General features: G+C 43.7%; 1 protein-coding gene across 2 annotated transcripts in view; it reads right to left on the reverse strand.

The window, feature by feature from the left end:
* NCKAP1L (NCK associated protein 1 like) overlaps positions 1 to 16,522 on the reverse strand; it is a 188,796-nt gene that overhangs the window by 127,916 nt on the left and 44,358 nt on the right. For both annotated transcript variants that reach the window (XM_083169529.1, XM_083169530.1), the window contains 8 exons: positions 15,972 to 16,028; positions 11,853 to 11,949; positions 11,670 to 11,779; positions 9,484 to 9,616; positions 8,668 to 8,749; positions 6,168 to 6,226; positions 3,798 to 3,943; positions 438 to 570 (listed from right to left, as the gene is read on the reverse strand). In XM_083169529.1, the coding sequence (XP_083025655.1) occupies positions 438 to 570; positions 3,798 to 3,943; positions 6,168 to 6,226; positions 8,668 to 8,749; positions 9,484 to 9,616; positions 11,670 to 11,779; positions 11,853 to 11,949; positions 15,972 to 16,028 (817 nt within the window). The remainder of the gene's footprint in view (positions 1 to 437; positions 571 to 3,797; positions 3,944 to 6,167; positions 6,227 to 8,667; positions 8,750 to 9,483; positions 9,617 to 11,669; positions 11,780 to 11,852; positions 11,950 to 15,971; positions 16,029 to 16,522) is intronic.

The following is a 16,522-nucleotide window of genomic DNA, read 5'->3' on the forward strand; positions in this document are numbered from 1 at the left end:
GAATCCACCACAGGAATACTACAGGAATCCACCACAGGAATACTACAGGAATCCACCACAGGAATACTACAGGAATCCACCACATGAATAATACAGGAATCCACCACAGGAATGCCACAGGATACTACAGGAATCCACCACAGGAATATAACAAGAATCCACCATAGAAATACTACAGGACTACATGAGGTAATGAATGTAAAGGTCATCAGTGAAAGAGCTTAACAGCATCACTTTGAGAAGACATGTATTTGTATCACAAATTAATCTGCAGCCATTACTAAAACCAGAAAGATTATTGTATAATTAATAAGATAACTGGTCTCCAGTAACAGCACAATGAAGATAAACACAATGTAGTATAAACAACAGAGCACACATTAAGGCCAGCAGGGCTATTACATTACTGTTGGCAGGAGTGTAATGCGGCATCTCACCTCCTCTGGGCACATCTCATGGGGGCAATTTGAGAAGTGAGCACAAGCCAACGGGAAGGAAATGGAGTAACGCAGAGCTGACGGCTCGTCCAGTGTTAATAACAGCATCTTCTCAAATGTGCGCACATGAAAACTGCGAGGAAACACAAACAAGAAACATTGTGACTGCCGTGCTGTATTAAACAAATATCATTTGATAAGAATATTGTGGCTCATTATAAATAACTGCATAGCTGTACATATCTATCTTTACTGTCTAACACTTATAAATGAGATCATTTCAGGAAATATAAATGTTACATGAGACATTTAGGAGAAAATAGGGGTCCGAACGGTCGAGTCTAAATACTGCCCCATTTTCTAGGGGGGGGGGGGGGGGGGGGTCTTCACATGCAAATGCACGAATATGCACATGTGCAAACCCACTGTGCGTGCGCCTCCGGTAAGCATCACACTATCACACTCACACTGTGAGGGGAGGGAAAGATGTGGGCAGGGTGCGCAAATAGGGGAATGCTTTATGGGAGTCCCCATAAAACACTGGGCCTTCCCCTGGAAAGCAGGTGTGTTGATGCCTGTGTGGAGCAGGCAGCTGACATCACATGAACGGGTGGGGCGGCACTTACCTGTTCGCAGCCTAGCAAAAAGGTCTGAATGAGGCCCTAAATGTGATAAAAGTTAGTTATAGGTTTGTTTTCCCCATAGATGCATTCTATTCCCTCTAGCCAGGCCCAGCTTCCCAATCATGGAGGAGGAGGAGAGAGACGACTGCATATACCTGTAGCTCATTATTCCTTCATAATAATATTATCTGTACTGACTCTGGCAGCATAAATGATAAAGTACATACTGTACATACAATGACACAGCAGCCCTACATGCTGGATTATGGGGTGCCGGATAACACTCCGACAGTGGGGATCCTGACAGTCAGTAACCCGACTGCCGGTGCTCCGACAAGGGGGATCCCGACTCACAGGGGCTATTCTCCCTTGTGGGGATCCACGATTCCCATAGAGGGAGAATAGAACCTGTGGCGAGCCCGGAAGGGGCTGCTTTGCTCTCGCCCCCCTGTCGGAGCACCGGCACTCGGGATAGGGACTGTCGGGATCCCCACTGTCAGAGCCCCATACCACACCCGGATTATGACTATAGAGAGGGGAAGAGTCTTGTTTTGGAATATATTACCAGTGGAAGGTATTACCCATCATGACTACAGGAGAAAAGTGCTTTATAAAGTTATTATTATTAATCAACATTTTGTATCCCAATTGCTCACTGGGGCCCTTATTCTGGTCGGTGCGGTAATATCCGCGTGCGTTCGTGCCGCCGATGTTTTGTGTCTGCGCATGTGCAAAGGCGTCTCTGCGCATGTGCGAGTGGGGCGTATGGCCAAATCCCGCATGAAATGTGAACACTCCGAACAGGGGGTGAAGAGGGGCATGAAGGGCTATTTGGGCTCATTACCATATGCATACGCCCCGCGTTTCATGGGCGTTCCCATGCAAACGCTGGGCGTACGTATGGTAATGCGGCCGTGACGCACGTGTAGGGGGCGGACATATGACATCGCCGGATGTCAGCTGCCCGCCCAGATCCCTGCTTTTGCACTGAAAAATGTCCGTGTGGTCTGAGGTTGCGGGAGCTGGTGGAGCACTCGGTCCTGCATTCTGCGACCATCGAATGATGGGGGAGGTTCCCTGAGATGGAGGAGGCGTATTTCGTGAAAAATACACGTGCGGTCCGTTCGGCCAGCTTCTTACCGCGTACGGACGGAGTTGGCGATCCGTATGGAAGGCGGGGTTTCGCACGCACGGTCCTGGCTGCATAATCGGATCCGGCCGCACCGATCAGAATAAGGGCCTGAGTGAGAAATATCTACATAATAAACAGATAATACATATATGCAACCAAGGTCTCTGTATTATCTGATTATTATGTGCATATTTATCACTCAGTGTGCAATTGGGATACGAAATGTTGTTTCCTTACCAGAATTACACCTCCCTTTTAGCACCTGAGTGACATCACAATCTGATTGAGCAGCTTGCCAACAAATGTGTTGTTATTATTAATCACAAGCTGCCATTCACATTTTTGGCCATTTGTGCAAATTTTATAACATTTTTATTTTTGTTTCTACAATTGATGTCAGTAGTTCTAGGGTTTGTGCGTTTGTGAGTAATGTAGGGAAAGAGACATATTGAGCCTTTTTCGCTATTACCCACAATGATCTGTAGATTGCATAAGCATACATTTGTTTAGAAAGTAAATAGCGCATAGAATTTAGTGATTTGTGTACATTTCATCAATCAACTTGCTGACCGAGGATATATTAATAATGTGATCAGGGGGAGCTGTACACTCTGGGGCCGTAGGAGGCCGCACTTTACTCATAACTTATAGTCCTATTCTGCTAATGCCACTGTAATCACTATTGTAATTACAGGAAAATTAGCACCAGTAGAGAACACAATGCAAGGCAACAGAGTTTGCATGGCAGAAGAGCCAGTGAGAGAGGGAGGGGCCTCAGAAGGATGGACCCATACAGAGACTGCACACAGGGCCTCTACGCTCTTAAATGCTGACTGAATGGAATGCTGATTTGATTGCCTGTTTTACTCTACTGTCTACTGTACACAGGGATATTTTTCAGCAGGCTCCAGTAGGAACTGAGGCCCTTATTCTAGTTCACTCTGACAAAATATTTCATAGATGGACAAAACCATGTGCACTGCAGGTGAGGCAGGTGTTACTTGTGCAGAGATAATTAGATTTGGGTGGGGTTTTACACCTGCCTCACCTGCAGTGCACATGGTTTTGTCCATCTAAGAAATATTTTGTCAGAAAGAGTGAACTAGAATAAGGGCCTCAGTTCCTGCTGGAGCCTACTGAAAAATAACCCTGACTGTACACAAATCTTATTATGATGAGACACACAAATTTCAGTCTCATTAACATATGAGCACACTCATTCAATCTAAAGGTGCATACACACTGTACAATTTTTTTGCCCAATTTTGTTGAAAGACATTTCCATTGAACCCAGTGTCCTGGTCGAAAGATGCTGATGAAAGATATTGAAGACAGACGAAAGATCTAGCTACTGTTTATAGGCTCTTTTTGAAAGACATCCAAATTGAGCTGCATGCACAGTTGACAAACAATCTTGATGAACAACTGGCGGGTAGGCGCATCATCATTCATCGTTCATCTGTCGTCAACATCTTTCGTCAACATCTTTCGTCCAGGACACTGGGTTCAATGGGAATGTCTTTCAACCAAATTGATCAAAAAAATTGTACAGTGTGTATGCACCTTAAGTTCAAAAATTAATTATCAAAATGGTATAGCACCAACCAAAATATGGAGAGGTCAGAGGTCTCTGTAAGTAGCTCGTCCACAGAGTCCAGCATCCAGGTGTGAAACATGATGAGATTCATCACTTTGCCCAGGTCTGGGTTGTCCCGCAGAGAGAGTGGAGCTTTTGATACACTGGTATATGCCTGAGAGAAAGGGAGAGGTCGCACTCAGAAAAGTAAATACAGAGGTAATATGATTGCCAAAAAGCAACATAACATTGTCTGCAGCGAATAACAGAAAGAGTTATACAGGTTAATGCGCTGCTTATACATCATATGGAAACAAGAGCAGTGAGGCAGAGTGTTTTACACAGTTTACAGAGACCTGAGGTGACTTCTCATATCCTTACAGTAGCTGGTGCATTATTTCCTATACTAAAAACACCTTCTTAATAAATATTGAAGTTATGACATCAGGACTTCTCCGTTGTACAAGATGATATCAGAAGTGTTTTTTTTTCTGATATCAGAAGTAATTGTATTTTACCTATTTAATTAGGGTTACCACCTTTGTGTTGAGCGATTCCTGGACAGTAACCTGCCCCTTGACACACTCACAGCCCACCCATTGACCCGCCCCCAGCCTCGCCCCTTGACCTGCCTTATGGTTGCTGTTTTTTTTACATTTGCTTCAAATCTATTTTTGATTTTGCACATGGTAATGCCACATACACACGTCACACGCTGTAATGCCCATTATACTTTATGCCACACACTGATGCCCATTATACATTATGGCACACACCGTGATGTTAGATTACAGTCAAAAAAGGTTAATCAGTATTGTTTTGCTAGTGGAAATACCTAGTACATGAAAAAGTCATGTCGGCCTTGTGTCTGTCGATCACATTCCCGTCGACCTAACGCTTGTGTCTAACTTTTGTTCTTGTCAATCTAGACCAGGGTTCCTCAAACTATTTTGCTCTGCGACCCCATCAGACAATAAAAATAATGACAGGATCCCAGCAAGTTACTATAGAAGGTCATCACATCATACGTGTAGTCAGCAGACAGCACATACATGGCAGCATTGTGGAGGCACAAAATGATGGGAGGAGTCTGAAGTAACAGACAATTCAACAGATTATTCAGACTCCTTGAATCACTGACTGAGATTAGAAAAGTCATCAGCCTGATGGTCAGCAACATGGAGTCGCAAGTTCGCAACCCCATGCTGAGAAGGTCGGGATCCACTTTGGGGTCAGGACCCACAGTTTCAGAACCGCTGATCTAGACTATGTTGACTATCTTTAGGCATCTAAATAAATGCGTTTGGGGCATGGCCTCGCAGGAGCACCGCCTATAAAGCCATGCCCCTTCTGCTAGGCCACACCCCCAGAATTTTGGGCACGCATCTACGGCAACGAGAGCGTCCCTCCTCCCGTGAATGTAAAGTTGGGAGGTATGTTTCATATCTATTTGTAACCAAGTGAATACAACAGGATTACCAGCTAATGATATTTACACTGGGCACAAGTCATTGCAGGCTCAGAGAAGACAGTCTCTTACTCTGCTGTGCGATGTAAAAAGGCATATCCTGTCTGAAGCTGATGTCACATACCTTCCCCTAGGCACAGCTGTTTTTTTCTTAACAATACCCACTAAACGTCCGGTTTTCATCGTCAGACACCAACGTCCTGTCAATCACCTTGCAAATGACTTGCAAATAAAAAAAGTAGCTGGGGTTCATCACAGCATGTCATCGCACATGTATACTGTGGGCCGTACGCATGCGATTCGGTAATTGCCGCCGTGCAGATTCGCGAAGGGGCGATCAGGTTGTGAATTAGCCCCAAAATCCCGCAAAACAGGAACTTACAAGCCTTTAAATTTCACCCAACAGGTTTAAAAAACAAAAAAACAAAAACAGTATATGAGAGCATTACTATCTATTTAGCACTGGAAGACAATAAGAGTATGCAAAAACTGTGTTACTGGTATAATCCTTGGGGAATGAAGTCGTAAAGTCATTAATGTATACCTTGATTTATCTATTTCCATTACAAACACACAGCCTGTTCCATTTTTAATAAAAACCATGGTGATCATGCCAGACATTGCTATGGAATCATTAAATGCTGAACATTTTTTATTTCTATTTTCTAGTAACAGTTAAAAAAAAAATCTATTATAAACCGGCATTGCAGAGCACAATGAACTATGGAGTTTGGCAAAATGTTACTTGTGTTTTATTGTGGTGCCATCTAGTGGCCACTACAATTATTGCAGTTCAAATGTAGAACAGGCATCTCCAAAGTCACTTGTAACTAGTTTTGTTTTATGAAGATTGTAAACTATTTTAAGCTTGATCCTCAATGTCAATTTGTTGTCCTGTGTGTTAGGGATGTGTTCCAATGTGGGTTCTCACCTGCAGCCGGAACCAGTCGAGCCTCAAAGCTGTAAAATCAAATTTCTCCTTGTTGTCAACTGCATTAGACAATACAAAAATGTCATAGTTAAACATTGGAAGCTGGGAACTGAAAGAATTGCAATATTTTCAACTTTGTAAGGACAAAAATAAGACAAAGTATTATTTTAAATTATTGTAATCCAAAATGATGAGGGTTTTTTCTACATTTGCTACTGTGTGTAAGGTTACTAGAAAGATAATGATAGGGAGTGGAAAGTAATTGCTTTCAGTTTTCTTCTGTATGTAGCTAGAGTCTATTAAACTTACTTTCATTTTTTATCTTTGCAAAGCTGATGTATTCTCACAATGAGATAAATTGTGTTTGCGGTTTACCTTGGATATGTAAATGTTTTTGTGAACTTCGGAAACCTAATCAAAATTGAAGTTATTGGAAAACACATGAAGACAATGAACATATCAGAAGCGTAACATTATCTTAGTATGTAATCATGGATATATATCCATACCACCCAACTGTCACGCTTTTCGCGGGAACGTCCCGGTTTTTGGGGACATTCTTGCGTCCCGTCCAGCGCCGCCAGTGTCCGCGTGGTGGGGGCAGTTGGGAGACCCCCCAGCCTGGAGGGAAAAGACGCTGTGCGCATGATGCAATGCAAAGGGGTGAAAAACCTGGAAGTGGCCTGAGGACACGACATCCTGTGAGGCCTCACCCCCTTTCCATAGGCCACACCCCTTTTCTGGTTCCGCTGTGCGAGTGTCCCGATTAGCGAGACACAGATGTTGGGAGGCATGTATATCTGCAGCTTCTATACACAGCTACTCGCCATATAAATACTCCATTGGCAAAATATAATAGCCTCCAAATTTCAGCAACCGTGCAGGATGCCGGCCAAAGTCTGAGGTATTTTTTTTTTAAAGGAGCAATCATTTATTTTAGAAGGCATGGTTTTGCCTTGTAAATGATTGTCCCTTTAAAAAACCTCTGAGTTAGGCTGGTATCCCGCACGGCTGTCCAACTCGAAGGCTTCTACTTTTAGCCCCATGAATCAACATTGATCTCTAGAACTCCCCTCCTTTCTCATTACCGTTCCCCGCCCACTCTCAGGACTTCTCTGGTGAGGCTGCTCCATATGTGTATATCTGGCAGATATATCCTATGCACATCCATAAATGGGTTTCTCCATTAAAAATAAATGTTATTAAATTTTAATGTGTGGTAAGATTTGTATTTAATCTCCTGTCCTACTACATTATAGCCTTTGGGCTGCTTTGTTAGCTAAGCATTTAATGTAATTCCCCATTGCTAAAATAATATATTGCCAGGAAGCAGAGAAGTAAAAGGGTCATATCATTTTTTAAATACATATATCTGACCATTTAAACTTATGCAGTTGGTGTCTGTGTCTTTATTTTAGAATAAGGTGTACATGTGAGTTATTTCTAGGCCTTATAAAGTTAAGTAAAGGTTAAAGGTCAATCAGTATAATTCAGTAGGCGCCTTATAGATACACTCATGTACTAAGAGCGCACATACATATCCATCACATGAGAATGCCCCATTATAGTCCCACATGATAATATGTAGATGTATATGTGGTTACCGATACCTCTCCCCCCCCCCCCCCCTGAACTCCATGGTCTGTGTTGCAGCCACCACTGGTCATAAGTGTAGATATATTATAATTACATACAAACTTGCAAACCATTGGGTCGACACCTCTAGGTTGACATGGGGAAAGGTTGACATGGGTCTAGGTCGACATGGGACAATGTCGACATGGGTCTAGGTCGACATGGGTCTAGGTTGACATGGGTCTAGGTTGACATGGCTTGAGGTTGACAGGTCATTAGTTTGACACAAGCATTAGGTTGACAGTCAAAAGGTTGACATGGGGTTTTACACTGTTTTTTTACCAGAATGTCGACACAGTTGACATGGACACAGTTTCAAGTGCACCGCATCCCCTCGCATCGTTCGCTTCGCTCACAATGCTTTTCCCACCACGCCCTGGTGGATGGTAGGGCATGAAATACTGCCTGTCGGCACATGTCGGCTCAAAAAAACAGTGCAAAACCCCATGTCAACCTTCTGACTGTCGACCTAGACCATGGGTCTTCAAACTGTGGCCCTCCAGATGTTGTGAAACAACAAATCCCAGCATGCCTTGCCACAGTTTTAACACTCCCTTATAGCAAAACTGTGTCAAGGCATGCTGGGATTTGTAGTTTCACAACATCTGGAGGGCCACAGTTTGAAGACCCATGACCTAGACACTGTCGATCTAATGCTTGTGTCGACCTAATGACCTAATGCTTGTCAACCATCATGCTGTAGACCAAATGACCGTATCCCTTTACAGCAGCAGATAACGATCAGTGATGATCATAGTAGTGAGGGAGAGTTTTACTTTCCGCTGTCCCTGTGTGACGTACCCAGCTCTCTATAGGACTGCTCCACAATCAGTACCTACTGTATAGTTATAGAATAGATTATTACCTTGCTTTACATTCAGTGCTGACAGGGTGCTCACAAAAGAGGACATAATCACTGATTCCTCCTCTGGACAAACAGTCAGATTCTGTAAGAGAGTCACATGGGATAGTGATAGTGTGCCGTAGCCGTATAGAGCATCTGCAGTGGAAGTTGTGCCAGAAATGTTGGGGAGTATTCAGTGTATTCAGCATGGAAAGACACATTACTTTTATATACAACTTGCAGGCCAATCCAACTAGCCGGTAAGCAAGAGCCTGGCCTGAGACAGCTACATTTTAGGGGATGCAGACACAAGACTCTGAACCTTCCTCCCAGTCCCAGCCCCCAGCCTGACTGTAGAGCCCTTCCCTATGTCTCTCTCCCATACCTATATGGAATACATAAGATATCCTGGCGTTTAGGATGCCAGCAATGAAAAGACCAAACCCTGTATCCCAATAAAGAGAATCCCAACAGCGGCTCTGTAGGACCCTAACCCTACCCATCCCTTGCAGCAGTCTAACCCTCCACCCCTCACCCACAGCCTGACCCTAACCCCCTTCAGCCTGACCCTGATTCTCTCCACTAGTGCCTAAACCTAACCCTTTCCCTGTTGCCTTAATTTAATATTTCATACAGCAGCTTAACCCTAACCCCCCCTTCTAGGTACCTGAAACTAACTCCCCCTCTCCACAGCCCTAAACCATTACATATACATTAGAGCTAAGAACAAATAGTTTTGGTTCTTGATAAATATGACATCATCATCACCATTGAGGTCTATGGTAATAGCTGTGTTCTGCTGTTACTTCAGTAACGCTAGAAAATAAATTCATTTACCTGTATGATCTCACTAAGTAGCAAAGCATCAAATTTGGCCAGGTATTGGAGATGATATCTCTGAATGATGGACTGGTGCTTCCTCACCAGGGCCCGAAGCTGCTCCATACAAAACATCAATTCAGCTATGTGTCTAGTATAAACATAGACATAAGGATTAGATAATAAATATACACATCTATGTACTATTACTTGACTGCCTGTATTCTCACCATATCCAAGCCACACATATACCCCTTTCACATCGCAAATGCCAGGACATGGGTCCATCACGGGAGCGACCAAGCATTTGCAAGGTGAAGCTCCCCACAGCGACCGGTAATAAGCCTGGTCGCTGATGTCATTGGGGGTGGAGCAGCGGCGCATCACCAGGGAGCGGGGGAGGAGGCAGCCCCCCTCCATATAGTGGGGAAGAGACCCACACTGTCAGCAACGCGGGTCCACCCAGGTAAAACCCTTCTTTTAACCCGGATCGGATTGCCAGGTTGCAGGACCTGGGATTTTTCAAAAAGGGCCCTTTCGCACCACACAGTGACCCAGGTCGACCCGGCAACTACCCAGGTTGGTCCAGGGTTATTTGTGCAGTGTGAAAGGGGTATAATACACAGGGCCTCCGGTGAGAGTAAAGCAAAAAGAGGACGTACTGTAACTGCACCTGGACAAACCATGTTGTAATACAAGGGGTGCAATACATTTGTTTATTAATACCCCTTTTACACCCAAATCCTGGATCTGACCCGGTATTTGGAACACGGTTCCAAACCAGGTCAGATCCGGGATTTGCACCGTTTACACTGCGGTGCCAACCTGCAGTGTAAACGTGGGCGGCGCTTGGAGATGACATTATCTCCAAGCGCCTGGACTGCCGATCACCCCGCCGGGACCACCGTTCGTCGCGCTGGGGGCAAACCCAGCACCAAGGTAAGCTGCTGGGCAAAGTTTTTGCAGCGGTGTAAAATGGGTATTATTTATATACAGAATAAATACTGGCTGCTTTTTCTATGTAGCCCATAAATGCTGGACAGATTTATTTTTTCATAGCAATTTAGATTTCAGTTTGGACACTCTAAGTGCAGAATTCAATTAACCACAGTAAATTACATGGGTGATAAAGGGACGTAGCCTTGGGCTTTAACATCCACAGGTATCTACTTGCACTCCTTTATTTACCTTAGAGTCAGACCCTGTTTAATGCCCATTAAATAAATTGTTAATGGAAATGTGTATTAATAGGGTACCGGCACATTTTAACCTGCTCCATATCGGGGATTTGATTTTTTAGAGGCATACCGACATTGTGCTAAATTTGTCCCTTATATGATATTCTTATTCACTGACAATCAAATGATTTTTCTACTACTCACAGATAAAACTCAGCCCGAACAGACTTTTATCTGGGCCAGAGATGTGACGCCAGCCACCCACCCCAAGCAGATATTGGTCCTCCTGCATTCCCAGGGGAATGCCCAGCCTGTTCTCTGCCCCCTTCCCTTCCCTCCCCTGCCTGTATGAATGCCTGGCAAATGTGATACTCACACAGCGGGTCTGCACATGTGTATTTTTGCACATAAGCATGCGCAGACCCGTAAAATCGGTCACTGGCCCGTACTCTGTCAGGAAACTTGAGCTTCATGTTGAATCCACCTCTTATGACATGATTTCACTATCATAAGGAATATGCGGCAAGAGAGTGACTTTGTTAGCTACCAGGGTCCATGATTTATCTGTATTGGTCTTGCAGACAGGCTAAGCAGGGAACATGTTCTAATCCCCTTTTAACTAGAGCAGAAGCGAGATGTCAGACTCAAGGTGAGAAAAGCATGAGTTTGGCACCAGGTAAAAGTCTGTCTGTTTTCTATTTATATAAGCAGATGACTGCAGAAAGCATCAAAGAGGCTGCTAAGGATCATCAAAGCAAAATATATATTTTCCTAAAATAAGAGCCCATGGGAGAAATTTAAACGCCTGCGAGATGCAGACATCAGAGCCATCCCAGCGAGTCTGCCCGATGTTGTGGCAATCATTTAAAAAGCAAAACAGGTTTTTAAATGATTGTTACTTTAAAACATTGGGGACCCCCCCCTATATCTCTTAGAAGGGGAACAATTACTTCATTCAATCCTCTTACATATTTGGATCCGTCTATAGACCCCATGTACAATGGCAGTTGCTTATGTTTATCTTACACATCAATGTAGTCTTCTGGGGACTTAGTTTTGGTGACGTTCTCAGCATGTCGAACCAGCCAGTTAATCTCATTGCGGCAGAAGGATAGAGCCATGAATATATACAGAGCCTGAAACAGATTATGATATTGATCAATCTAGTATAATTATAAATAAAATTGACTTCTCTGTAGATCTGTGTACCTTAGGGCCCAGCAGACCAGGCTCATCTGATAGAATGGTTTCCAGCTCCTTTGTTGCCCCTCTGAGAAACGCACGTCTAGCTCGATGAAATTGTCCGCTTTGGGAATCAATCAATAACTTGTCACAAGTCAGAATAAATGACATTTTATACAGTACAGTATTTTACTAATACAGTTAATGTTTATAGAGGCAGAAATGCCCATAGGCGCTTGATTATAAGTTATTTATTAATGACATAGTTACATAGTAGTTAAGGCTGAATAAAGACGTGCCCCCATCGAGTTCAAACTTTGATTTGAGTGTATGATCTACAGTCTACATCCCTTTATATATTATGTGTATTCTGATTTAATTTTAGAGACAGATTATGATTATTAATTGTATCCATGGATGTTTTTACCCAATAGATGCTTTTTTAACCTTATGGTAAATGTATTTATTGTGTCTGCCGACACCACCTCTCCAGGAAGAATTTAACTGCCCTGTCCGTAATAAAGTTTTTCCTTCTAAGGGTACGAAATCTTCTTTCCTCTAGTTTAAACGCATGCCCACGTGTCCTAGAGTCCTTCCTCAGGTGCCTGACAGTTCCTTATATTGGACAAGTTAAGACATCTCTTTTCCATTGTCCAATCTGTCTTCATAGCTTAATTTCTCCAACCTTTTTAATAGCTCGGTTGCCCTTCTTTGGACTTTTTCCAGTTCTAGTGTGGGGCCCAGATTTGTACTCCGTATTCTAGATGTGGTCTAACCAATACTTTGTAGAGTGGCATAATTACATTTGAGTCCTTAGTCTCCATGCGCCTTCTTATACAGGCTAGTATCCTATTAGCCTTTTTAGTAGCTACATGACACTGAGCACCAAACCCCAGTTTGTTGTCTATTTGAACTCCTAGATCCTTTTCATTCTGATTTACCCAATGCCACCCCACTTAGGTTATAACTAGCACACTAGTTATGTCTCCCAAGATCCATAACCTTGCATTTTATCTACATTAAACCTAATTTTCCATTTTTCTAGCTCTTCTAGTTTATTTAGATCGCCCTAAAGCATGGATACATCCTTGGTTGCTCTAATTACCCTACTCAGTTGTCTGTCATCAGTACAGATGGAAACTTTGCTGAGTAATTCAACCCCTATATCTTTTTTGAATATGTTAAATAAAAGAAGCCCTAGCACCAAACCCTGCAGCACTCCACTTGAATGCCATGAGTCTGATGCATCTACAGACACTTCTCTGTACATCTGTTTATGCATTTATGCAGATTTGCATACTAGCAATCTGTGCATGTGCATGTGGAAGCCTATCCTGCCCACTGTCTACAGCTGCAGCCATCACACTAGTATCAGAATTTACACCAGCGCCATTCAAGGCGCAAGAGAACAAGCTGAACCAGAGGCGGATTGGCAAATCAATCTACAGGGAAGATCTCCAGTGGGCCAGTGTGCTCGCGAGGCCACATGTGGCTGGGAGTGGGTGACAGACTGGTGGTGAGAGTGTGTCAGGGGTTAGAGGGTTGCACACTCAGTACTCTCTTAGGTGACATTGGTCAGAAACATCCATTGCAAGTAAGGCAGATGTAGTCATCTCCATCGGGATGCAGCATAGGTGCCGATTTATGTTTTTGCTGGTGGGTGCTCAAGCCAAAAATATAGAGGAGTGGCTTCATGGGGAAGGGGTGTGGCCACAAAATAATACCAATTTATATTAAGGAGCACAGTTGTCTCCAATATTCAAATTACGGCAACAGAGTTCCACATACATAAATGCCCCCACAGTGCAGGTATATAAATGTCCCCACAGTGCAATTACTCCATGGACAGAATACACTCTTCCCGGCATAGTGTTTCCCAGGTGGCGGGTCCGGCAATGTGGGTGCTGCAGCTGCAAATTAGCAAGTTAATATGGCGGCCCAGCAGCGGGACTCGGGCCCGTGGGTGCTCAGCAATTTTCATGGGCCCTTGGACACCTATGGATGCAGTTAATATTCCAGTGAATGTTATGTCGGCAGTCAGAATACCGATGCCGGCATCCTCACTAGTGGCCGCAAGACCACCGTTGGAATGCTGATTTGAGTGTGGATGCAAACGCTGAAATACCGACTGGCATCCCGATTGTAAGTATTCATTGCCGGTTAGAATTAGGCCAGTGGGTGAGAGAGAGGTTTAGGCACTTGCATTGAGGGATAGAGTTAGGCTAAGGGGGAGGCAGGAGGGTTAGGCTGGGGAGGGATAAGATTAGGGGAGGACAGAGAAAAGGTTGGTATACTAACAGAACCCCAGTCAGGATTCCCTCCATTGGGATGACGGCATCGGTATTCTGACCACTGGCATCCTCACCGCCAGTAGTACATGTGTATTGCTTTCCATCAGTAATCATATGGCTGATTCTGTGCTCTGGAAGCATTGTTTGAAGTGTCTTTATAGTGTAACTGCTTTCATGTAGCATCTGCCCTTCGTTTTATCCTGTGGGAATTGAGTGCTTGATAATATTGTCCAACCCCCACTCTATTATCAGGCTCTAATTTAATTTAGTAGATTTATACCAGTGGGTAAATAAAAGTCAATTAGATATAGAAAAAGTTGTACATAGAGCTGCAGGTTTAAAATGTGTTAGTCATTAATTAATTCAGCCTTGCTTCTCATTAAATGAGAATATCAAGGCTGAAAATATAAACTGACAGAATAAAGGGAAAACACTGCGCTATTAAATTTAAATACACCATGAACTGAACATACACAGTAATCAACAGAAGATAAGATAAAAATATACAGCAGAGGTAGCAGTCACGCAGGTGAGAGATGAGTGCACCGCCATTTTAGCCCTCAGACAGGCTTTGCTCACCTCTGCAGGATTCACTAATGGAGAAGGGGACCGATTCTTTGTGTCTGGGTAGTTAAGTATCAGTATGTGTGGGCTTTGTGTGTAATAAAGTTTTATTTTTCTGGTGTGTCAGTGTGTTTTTATTGGTCTATTGGGTTCTGCTGTGGAACTTCGAGTCCCAGCATGCCCAATAATGTGCAAGATGCTGGGACTTGTGGTTCTCCGTATCCCAGTATGCAGCTGAGACTTGTTGGGACTCATAGTTTCACAGCAGAACCCAATAGTTAGTTCCTTTATTTTTTACACTAGAATCAGACCAATGCCCACCGCCCTGGGGCACTGGAAACAGCCTTCATTGGGGGTGCCCACTCCCCCAGGGTCCTTGCCCAGGCTTACCGTCCAGGGCATTAATGCTTCAGCCACGGGACCTTACATAATAAGTGTCCCCCGGCTGTGGCATTACCTTGCTGGCTGGTTGGGCCCGGTGCTGGTTCGCAAATATTTTGTGAACAAGGACAAGCACTTGAGCCTGATGCTGGTTTTAAAAACTATCTGAATTTTTAAAACCAGGACCAGCTCAGGGCTGGTAATGGCCAGGAGGGGGGACCAAATGCCGTTTTTATTTATTTATTCTTTTTTTCTTATACGGAAGCCTGCTCGGATCTGACTGATATGGAAAATTAGTTGTATTTTCCAGGTGTATTTTTGCAGCAATTACCAGCCTTATATTACATACGGCTGGTTAGTAAATTAGGACTCACCATCCAAATGAATAGTGATTCCTACTTATATTCTTTTAATGGTGTATGCATTCGTATTCGGAAACATGAATACAAATGTGCCATGAATACCAATGCCCATACAGTATATCAGCCATTGTAAATTCCAAAAATAAGAATTTACGGCCATAAATGGGCTGAAATGGCTACGAATAGACGTATTCGTAGCCATTTGTCCTTAGTAAATTATCCCCTATGGTTTGTTAAAAATCATAAATGTTAAAATTGCACACATTTATGCAATTTTTGTAATTTAATATATTTAGGGAGACACTGGTGGTTATAGTGTATGGGTTCTACATTCCTACATGCCATTGGCCTCACCTCCTCCACTTCTCATAATAGGTCCTTGAACATTTTCAACTCCAGGCCCATTAAGCCCTCAATCCAGCCCTACCTTCAATCTTTCCTATAGGACACCATCCTTTACAGATAAAAGCAATATGCAGTGATGCTAAAGAGGGACCTGAGGTTCTGTATACTGTAGCAAGCCCTCACTATATAGATAGAAAACTGACCTGTGCATCATGAAATGTTCTTTGCATTCCTTCACGTCTGCCACACGCTTCCCATACCTAATCACAAAGAATAAAGATATGGAGAGATTATATGTTATGGTCTGCTATTACTGTATATCAGGCATGAACTGAGGAAGGCATCGGAACCCAAGTCATGTTAAATAAGTAAAATCACCAATTTTCCTTGGAGGCTATTTAACCCCTTCACTGGTAATCCTGAGAATTTTCCGGGCTATGCCTTAATGCCCAGACTATCAAGCCCGGAAAATTCTCGGGATTGCCAGTGTTTAGTGCCAGGCAGCACTGGTGAGTTGATCGCTTAACTCAGCAGGCTTCATCGCTGCCCGGCTCCCTCTCTGCAGCCACGCCTCTGCCTCACCCCGCCCCCCAGCTGTTGTATTACAGCCTTATGACAAACTGGGTTGCCTCATGCGGGGATGGGGCGCCGGGGCACAGGTCCAAGCAGCAGCTGACATAGTGTTCAGCAGCGCTGCCCGGACCCTACACACAGCGTGGTGTTTTTTTTTAGGTAGCGCTCCCCCTGAAAAACT

The sequence above is a fragment of the Crinia signifera genome, chromosome 2 (assembly GCF_055691185.1).
Source record: "Crinia signifera chromosome 2, ASM5569118v1, whole genome shotgun sequence".
NCBI classification, from domain to species: domain Eukaryota; kingdom Metazoa; phylum Chordata; class Amphibia; order Anura; family Myobatrachidae; genus Crinia; species Crinia signifera.